Raw genomic sequence first — 8,990 nt, 5'->3', positions numbered from 1 at the left:
AACACCCTGATCACTCCACCCTTTCCAGTTCAAGCAGGAAATGCCGAGCATGATAAAGTAGGTTGAACATTTATCAAGGATTCTGTTATCTGAGTGTCAGTCCTTTTGATCAAGCATCAGTATATTTTACTCAATATTGTGATACGTTTCTAAACAGTCCAATCAGTAGGATGAGTTGAGGAACTGACAAGGAAAAATCAACTGTACAGAAATAAGGGATTTTTAACATTTATGGTTCATAATTTCAGAAAAAGAATTACTGTCTTAACATATGTGCAGTTTAGGTAAAGCTTTCTGTTAAGATCCATATCTATGAACTATAACATTAATTAAAAAGAGTAGCATATAATCTTTATTAATTTGCATCTCATGTTGGTGAATCCCCAAACTTGCGATCTTTGGAAATGAATGTTCTTAAAATTTCAAGTAAAAACATAAATATCACTAAAGATTAAAAGGGGCATTCTCTATAAAATAAAGACACTTATGCAGAGATTTTTGGTTTAAATTGAAGTTTTATTTAATAAACACAGCAGTAAGATAAATATGCAAAGCACTTTAAAAGCTATTTAAATGTATGTAATTAATAAATATGAACTTAATGTGGTCAAGATACACAAACCCTTGAAATTAAAGCATGTTGAAAAGATCACTGAGGAGGACTGTTTCATCATCATCATCCTCAGGCCCAAAAATAAAACTCCATCCTTCATAACCAGGTTGTTCGCCTGTAAAGAAGTCATCATCCATCTGCAGTGAATGAAGCAACTCCTCTAAACTAAAATGCTGGAATCCCCTTTTACTATGAAATGTCCCTTCATCGACAAATGGATTGCGGTCTATATCCTCTTTTTCATCTTTCTTGAACTTTCCCTCCCTGGCGTGATCAGGGTTACTTATGTGGTCCATTTGATTATAGACTCGCCTCTTCTCTCTGTCAGATAGTACCTCATAAGCTGGAGGAAACATTGAACAGAATTAATCATGAAATACTTCAGTTACATAGTAATTTTTTTTATATACTTTTACATCCAAACACACACCTTGAGCAATGTGTGTGAAGATCTGCTGTGCATTAGGACTTTGGTTTTTATCAGGATGGTGTTTAAGGGCCAGCCTGTGAAATGCTTTCTTGATCTCTCTTGAAGATGCCGAGCGAGAAACTCCAAGCAGTGAGTAATAGTCACTCAAACAAGTACAGGCACACACACATAACAGAAGTACTATGCATAGATGCTCTGTAGCCATCATCCACCTGAGAAGCAAATGAGAATAATAAACAAACCAATAATAAATATACACTTTTCAAAACATTTAAATGCAAAGTGAATGTACTAGACCCGGGGTGTCAAACTCAGGTCCTGGAAGGCCGGAGCCCTGCAGAGTTTAGATGCAACCCTAATTAAACACACCTGATCCAGCTCATCATGTAATTTAGGTTTATTTGAAAACTACATGGTATGTGTGTTGGAAATAAACTCTGCAGGGCTGTGGCCCTCCAGGAACTGAGTTTGACACCCCTGTCCTAAACTATTAAGTTATCTTCATGAGTAGTGACACAATTGCTATTTTATTTTTTAAATCAATCCACTCTTCAAGTTCACACAGGTGTCCTAGCAGAGCAACCAAAGGTGTAGTTTATCACATTAACTACAGACATGTTCCACTACGTTTGAAAATCAAAGTCTAAAAAAAGGTTTGTTTTGAATAGCAAAGCCTACATTTACGCTTTTATGTGGTGTATCATTTAAAATCAAACCAATTACTTTTTGTAGTTTTGCTAGAATTGCAGTGTGTTTTATAAAAACGAGAAATGATAAAATAAATAAATTAATAAATATCAGCAGACTTAACGTTACCCACCTTCCCAAAAGAAAGGCTAATTGCGATTAACAAACAATTACGCTAACTCGTTTCGATGTAACGTTCCTGCTAACGAACACGACTCTTTCACGTGTTTGTTTCAGCCTCTTCATAAATTTGTGAAAACGCGAAATTGTAATATAGCATAACAAGGTTTCCTTGCACAACTTGTCGCCATCTACTGGTATGATGGTTTGATCTGTTAAGAGCACAACTAAATGGATAGTGAACTGATTCAAAAGATTCGATTCACTTGGATGATTCGAAATCACTGGAGCTCTGACATCCACTCACACGAGGGCGCTGTGTGTTACCCCACATGCTTCTTCACGGTAGTGCTGCGCTTGTTGAGAGCGGATTGTAAACACACGGCTATGGCTGCAGAGAGGGGTGGAGGCGACAACAACCGTTACGACGAAATGGGCAACCAACTAGAACTCCTGCCAGGTACGTAAGCCAGTTAGTTTCCTAATAAACACGGAGTATATAGCAGTATCAAAAGCATGCCAGCTTAATGTCCTCCTCAGAGCATGCAGGGAGATCTTTACTGACAGATCCAGATTCGCAGCTGTCGCCGTGCATGACAGGTGACAAGACAAGGGGGCTTTTCTACGTGTCTGCGTACACCTGTTATATAAAACAATTATTAGTAACGATATTCTGCGACGCGTTTAGTTGCTGTTGCCTTAATAGCTGCAGCAACAGTCTTGATTGAAGTGTGCACGCATTCTGTTGTTTTATTGTATTGTCAGCAGACATTCGTTATTATAATCATTGTGGGGTTTTTTTTATGTTTGCTAGCACTTTGCTTATTAATGGTTTTATGACTGCCCGATTGTCCTCAAATGACTCTGTATGATTGAAATCGAAAGTAAATTGAAATAGGTTGTAAATGTAAGTGAAAGTGAATAATAAAAGGAAATACAGTAAATAATAAGTCAAGTGAAATCACCTTTATTTTTATAGTGTTTTATATAATAGAGATCGATTCATAGCAGCTTCATAGTTTAATACCAGTGTTGATGTTGCAAAATAAATGAATTATGAACAAGTTTGACCCAGATATAACACAGAAGTCAACTGTGACATTATTCAGCTCAGTTCAGTTGAAATTTTGTTGTCATCCAATAGTGTCAGTGCTGTCAAATCGATAATATGTTATTGAATATTAAGTGTCTGTTAGACCCCAATTAATCAAGTCAAAGGCGAGGATGCAAAGGAACCCAAATTCCATGAGGTGACGGAAATGGCGGGGGAAAAAAACCTTGGGAGAAACCAGACTCTTCTCTTCTGTCCTAAATGAATAAACATGATGTGAGGTTGATTGGGTTAAGTGAAATTATGTTCTAGCTCTAATCTCTACCTTTCTGTTTTTCTACAGAAAATGAAGAGGAAGAAGAGGATGATATGGAGACAGAGGATCGAGATGGTGAGGATGCAGAAAAGCCAAGTATTATAAATTTTGACACGAGTCTGCCAACTTCACACGCTGTGAGTGTCATCTGTCAACAGTACATTTAAACACCAGTAATGAGGCTATGTTTAAAAGTATTTTAAGAATATAGCACCTTAGATTCATTTTGAATTCATTAGCATGCAAATAATATGCAAGTAGCTGATGGTCGAAGTATTGCTATATATCAAATCTCAATCTCTTTTTGCATGTTTGTCTACATTTGTGTGTATGTTGTGAAGTATCTGGGCTCAGACATGGAGGAGTTTCACGGCCGTACCCTGCATGATGAGGACAGTGTGCAGAATCTGCCGGTTCTTCCCCACGTCGCACTCATTCTGATCCCAGGTCAGACGCTACCCTTGCAGCTTTTCCGACCACAGGAGGTCAGCATGTTCCGCAACCTCATAAGCCAAGACCGCACGTTTGCAGTGCTTGCACACAGGTATTAACAGACACAAGGTGCAGAATATTACCTACTCCACATTAATGATCACATACCTTTGATTCTTCATCGAGAACATTATCCAAGCAGGTTGCAGTGAGTGGAGGGTTTGCAGGTGTATTTATACTTCTTACATTTGTACATGCACTTTGTAGTTTGACGTGTTTCTATCTCTCTCAGTCCTGATGTGAGTGGAGTGGAGATAAAAGCAGAGTTTGGGACGACTGCAGAGATCTATGCTTTTCGTGAAGAACAGGAGTACGGCATAGAGACAGTGAAGATCAAAGCTGTTGGACGCCAGCGCTTCAGAGTGCATGAAATACGCACACAAGCAGATGGGTAGGGCTATACACATGCTTTCACTAGGTACTACAATGTGCTGTCCACAAAATGTACTCTAGTAATAAACCACCATGCTATTTTTCATTGAATTCAGGAATGTAATGTGAAAGAGACACTGCCATACACACACATTTTTGTTTTTACAGGATTCGTCAGGCAAAAGTACAGATTTTACCTGAGAGGATTCTGCCAGACCCTTTATGTGCACTGCAATTCCTGCCCCGCTTACATAAACACACACCACAGACCAAACACTCACAAACAACACCACCGCAGGACCGGTGCAGCCAGATCTATAGACAGGTAACTGATGTAAATGATTTTCCCCCTCATTAACTATTGTTTTTTATTAAAAGCCTCGTTCAGACTGTCAGCCCAAATCCGATTTTTGTGCAAATCCGATTGAAATCCGATCATATTTAGATAGTCTGAACGACAACAAACTGCATGAAATCCGATTTTTGCAAATCCGTTGCGATCCGTGTTCTTAAACGTTCTGGAATCAAAGTTATTTTGTTTTTTTATTGTTTTGCCATTGCAAAATATATGATCTTTTAAAATGCTGAATCATCCTTGTAAGTCGCAAGTAACATACATTTTGCTTAATATGTAATGCGCTCTCATTTTCTCACTTTCTTTCACAGAAGATGATTCGTTGTGCTAGTATGACCTCATGGCCTCCTTGGGTGTATGCCTTATATGACTCTGTGAGTTTGATCTCGTATTGTTAGTTTTATAATATTATACATTTTACATTTTTCCAGTTCTTATTTTGCATAGTAAGCCTTAAAGGTGTGATTTTCTTTTTTCCCCCACTTAAACCATTTTACCCCCTTAGAAATTAACAGTTTCTTCTTTTGACAAATGTTTCTGAAAATGTACAATTAAAAAAATCATCAGCATTTTTATAATATCAGTGACAACTTTTTAGCATTGATGATTGTGTATGTGTTTCTCTCTAGAAAACTCTCATGAGCAGAGTAAAGAAACAACTCCATGAATGGGATGAAAACCTCAAAGACGAGTCCCTGCCTACGAATCCCACAGGTACACACTGGGTTCAGGCACCCAGATGCTCTCAGGCTTACACACACAGTCGAGTTGTTAGAGAGTGTCTCTCTCCCTGCAGATTTCTCATACAGGGTGGCTGCGTGTCTACCAATAGATGATGCTCTGCGACTGCAGCTACTGAAGATTGGCAGTGCCATCCAGAGACTGCGTTGTGAGTTGGACATCATGGACAGGGTGTGTATGTGTATGGTTGCCTCTGTCTATAAATGTTTATGCAAGTCTCTCTTTTTGTCCAGGAGTTTGTTTTATGCATTGTAATATTGTGAAAAAAAGATTTTAAAAAAATGTATGCACTTCCTTACAGTGTATGTATGTTTCCTTACAGTGCACCTCTCTCTGCTGTAAACAGTGCCAGGATACAGAGATAACTAGCAAGAATGAGATCTTCAGGTCAGACAATAACTTTAAAAACACTGAGAATTTAGTCACTCTTAAAATATTAAAAGGATAGTTCACCCAAAATGCTAATTCTGTTATCATTTACTCAAACCTGTTTGAGTTTTTATCTTCTGCTGAACACAGAATAAGATGTTATGAAGAATGTGAGTAACCAAACAGTTGTTGGTACTCATCGACTTCAATAGTATGGACAAAATACTATAGAAGTCAATGGGGACTCACTTCATTTTTGGGTGATCAAAAAAAATTCTGTCATCATTTATTCACCCACATGTCATACAAATTGATGGTCATTCAAGGCACCAAAGTGTGTCAAGCTCCAATTAAGAAAATAAAGCAACATGAAAGTGGTCATATAATCCATTAAAATCAACAGGAAATAAAAATTCACCCCATCTTATTTTCTAAATGCTTGTTGTTGGTCTTACTGTATAAAACCTCAGTTTTATGCAGTAACTCAGTTTTCTTGTGAAACCTCAGACTTTCTTATAATCAACTACAAGCTTAATCAACAGCTGATGGATAGAACCCAAGTCCTCACCCTATACTTTTTCTTCCTCGATAATCCATTTGACTCGAATGTACATCAAAATGTGGAAAAAAATGTCTGTTGGTACTTCAGTCTTCTGAAACCATATGATAGCTTTATTTGAGAATAAGCCTAAAGTTTACATCGTCATTATTTCCCTTCATTGTAACTCTCAGATTTGACAATTATGGTAAACTGGAAGGTTAAGCGACTTAAGCCTGAATAAATGATGAAAGACTTGGGTGATCTTTCCTTTTAAGACTGAAATGAAAACAAATACTCATTCAGCACTCCTCTGTTTTTAGTCTATCGCTATATGGGCCAATGGCAGCATATGTGAATCCACATGGTTATGTTCATGAGACTCTTACAGTCTTCAAGGCCAACAACCTCAATCTGATTGGACGACCTTCCACACTGCATAGTTGGTTTCCAGGGTGAGATTCAAATCTTTTGTACATTCAAAAATGCATTTTTGATCATTTGAATTGGTTTTCTTGCATAATTACATTTATTTCTTTGCTTAGGTATGCGTGGACAATTGCTCAGTGCAGAACCTGCAGCTCTCATATGGGCTGGAAGTTCTCAGCAGTTAAAAAAGATCTGAGTCCACCTCGGTTCTGGGGTTTGACTCGTTCTGCCCTGTTACCGACAATCCCACAGGGCGAGGAGGGTGTTGAGGGGTCACGCTTGCTGTGCCTGTAATGTGATCTGAGCATTACTTGTGACCTTTAACCTTACAGCCCACAAGCGTATGCTCCCCCAGGGGTCTCTTCTGTCACCCCAAAAACATGAGACCCCAAAACCTCACCCAGAGAGAGAGAGAGAGAGAAAGTGTGTTTGTGAGTTTATATGTGTAGATGTGTGCATGAACAGGGAGAGGAAAGAAAAAGGGGACAGGGAAGCATAAGATACAGGAGTAGAAAGAACAACAGAATGCAAGTTGTTGCCTTCACACACCTTGTGCTGTGTAAATTACAACCTGATACGTGCAATATCATACCATATGGGCTCTTTAAGATATTACAGTCTGTTGTAATGCACTTAATTTACCGTCTAGCAGGCTTTTCTTCATTATTACTGTCTAGATAACAGTTAAGCAAGACGTCATCATGTTTGGATGTTTATGAGTATTGTGTTAAAATAAGGTCAAATCTCAGTGTGATGATCTCATTTAGTCTGACAGAAAGTCTTTTCATGCCCACTTTTAGCAACATAATCAACAATCATGTAGAATACCTCAAACAATTAAATGCTCTTGGACATCTTCAAAACAAGATATAAACTGCTTGAATTAAATCATTCCCCACACGCTGTGTCCCATGTGCTTGTGTCGGGTACATTTGGCACACAACTCCTTGATTAATTGTCAGACGGTGAATAATAAAGGAAATATCAGGCAGTTACCCTTTATGTTATTTAGACTCGATAACCAGACCTTATTTTAACACTCTCAAAGGGTGTTTTGTGTTTCTCTGTTTCGCTTCATCCTTTATATTTGTTTTATTTGAATACGATTTAATTGAATGATGATATGATGTATATGTCGAGTTGAAATCCAAAAACGTGTATCCAGAACGGAATTGGTATGCTGAGAAACTACAGTTTGCATCGAGAAACTTCCTAAAATATAAAGATTCTGTTCATGTTCATTAAATGGAGAGCAAAATACACGCTTTACACGGAAAATCAGCACACAAACATGCTCATTCTTCACTAGTCAGTTACATAGCTGTAATAAGAAAACATAAACATGATACACAATGACTTGCATATCTGTAATATTCAAGAGATTAAATACTGTTCAGTACTGACAAATACTCGCCAATAAACCGCTTCTGAAATGTTGCATCGTGTTTAATCTTTTCTTCAGGGAAATTTATATTTGGAAGGTTCCATATTTTAACATTAGTGAGCATGAACCAACAATAAAACATATTTCTAAAGCATTTATTAATCTTGGTTAATGTTAATTTCTGTATTTACTAATACATTATTAAAATAAAATGATCTGGCGATATTATTTAATGAACATGAGATAAGTCCTGTTACAAATATATTGCTCATTTTAGCTAATGTTAACAAGTGGGACTATTGTAATGTGATATCAAAATTTTTGTTTAAAACACTTTTAATTAAAAATGAACCTTGTATATACAGGTGCATCTCAATAAATTAGAATGTTGTGGAAAAGTTCATTTATTTCAGTAATTCAAATTAAATATATTCAGTGCACACAGACTGAAGTAGTTTAAGTCTTTGGTTCTTTTAATTCTGATGATTTAGGCTCACATTTAACAAAAACCCACCAATTCACCATCTCAACAAATTAGAATACTTCATAAGAACAATAATAAAAAAAAAAAATGGTGAATTGTTGGCCTTCTGGAAAGTATGTTCATTTACTGTATATGTACTCAATACTTGGTAGGGGCTCCTTTTGCTTTAATTACTGCATCAATGCGGCGTGGCATGGAGGCAATCAGCCTGTGGCACTGCTCAGGTGTAAAGGAAGCCCAGGTTGCTTTGATAGCGGCCTTCAGGTCATCTGCATTGTTGGGTCTGGTGTCTCTCATCTTGCTCTTGACAATACCCCATAGATTCTCTATGGAGTTCAGGTTAGGAAAATGAAATCAGCATCTCCATAAAGCTTGTCAGCAGAAGGAAGCATGAAGTGCTCTAAAATTTCCTGGTAGATGGCTTCGTTAACTGTGGACTTCAGAAAACACAGTGGACCAACACCAGCAGATGACATGGCAGCCCAAATCATCACTGACTGTGGAAACCTCACACTGGACCTCAAGCAACATGGATTCTGTGCCTCTCCACTCTTCCTCCAGACTCTGGGACCTTGATTTCCAAATGAAATGCAAAATTTACTTTCATCT

The 8,990-nt window shown here is 37.6% G+C and overlaps 2 protein-coding genes across 4 annotated transcripts; one reads left to right on the top strand and one right to left on the bottom strand.

Moving 5' to 3' along the window:
- Positions 1 to 500: 500 nt before the first annotated feature.
- Positions 501 to 1,251, bottom strand: LOC306879081 (dnaJ homolog subfamily B member 9; the record flags this gene model as incomplete). The annotated part of the gene is made up of 2 exons (XM_079431786.1): positions 501 to 956; positions 1,044 to 1,251. 2 exons carry the CDS (start codon positions 1,249 to 1,251, stop codon positions 631 to 633), a joined length of 534 nt encoding a protein of 177 aa, XP_079287912.1. The 3' UTR covers positions 501 to 630.
- A 941-nt stretch (positions 1,252 to 2,192) lies between these two features.
- Positions 2,193 to 8,289, top strand: crbn (cereblon). 3 transcript variants are annotated; one of them, XM_079432109.1, is made up of 11 exons: positions 2,193 to 2,310; positions 3,245 to 3,292; positions 3,559 to 3,761; positions 3,942 to 4,100; positions 4,250 to 4,406; positions 4,748 to 4,810; positions 5,066 to 5,150; positions 5,233 to 5,348; positions 5,500 to 5,564; positions 6,408 to 6,539; positions 6,630 to 7,951. In XM_079432109.1, the coding sequence occupies exons 2-11, from the start codon at positions 3,248 to 3,250 to the stop codon at positions 6,805 to 6,807; spliced, it is 1,203 nt and encodes a 400-aa protein (XP_079288235.1). In that variant the 5' UTR covers positions 2,193 to 2,310; positions 3,245 to 3,247; the 3' UTR covers positions 6,808 to 7,951. The 3 variants fall into 3 exon arrangements, with proteins under 3 accessions (XP_079288235.1, XP_079288233.1, XP_079288234.1); XM_079432107.1 differs by having other exon boundaries at positions 2,195 to 2,310; positions 3,245 to 3,354; positions 6,630 to 8,289; XM_079432108.1 differs by having other exon boundaries at positions 2,199 to 2,310; positions 3,245 to 3,354; positions 5,269 to 5,348.
- The last annotated feature ends 701 nt before the right edge of the window (positions 8,290 to 8,990 follow it).

This window comes from Barbus barbus, assembly GCF_936440315.1.
Source record: "Barbus barbus genome assembly, chromosome: 13".
Classification (NCBI taxonomy): Eukaryota; Metazoa; Chordata; class Actinopteri; order Cypriniformes; family Cyprinidae; genus Barbus; species Barbus barbus.
This window is presented reverse-complemented; position numbering and strand designations above follow the sequence as displayed.

Excerpts from the sequence above, each read along its gene's own strand:
- crbn (XM_079432107.1), top strand. The coding sequence starts at position 2,238 with ATGGCTGCAGAGAGGGGTGGAGGCGACAACAACCGTTACGACGAAATG. Across the intron at positions 4,407-4,747 it reads GCAGCCAGATCTATAGACAG|AAGATGATTCGTTGTGCTAG; the intron begins GTAACTGATGTA and ends TTTCTTTCACAG. Across the intron at positions 5,565-6,407 it reads AGCAAGAATGAGATCTTCAG|TCTATCGCTATATGGGCCAA; the intron begins GTCAGACAATAA and ends CTCTGTTTTTAG.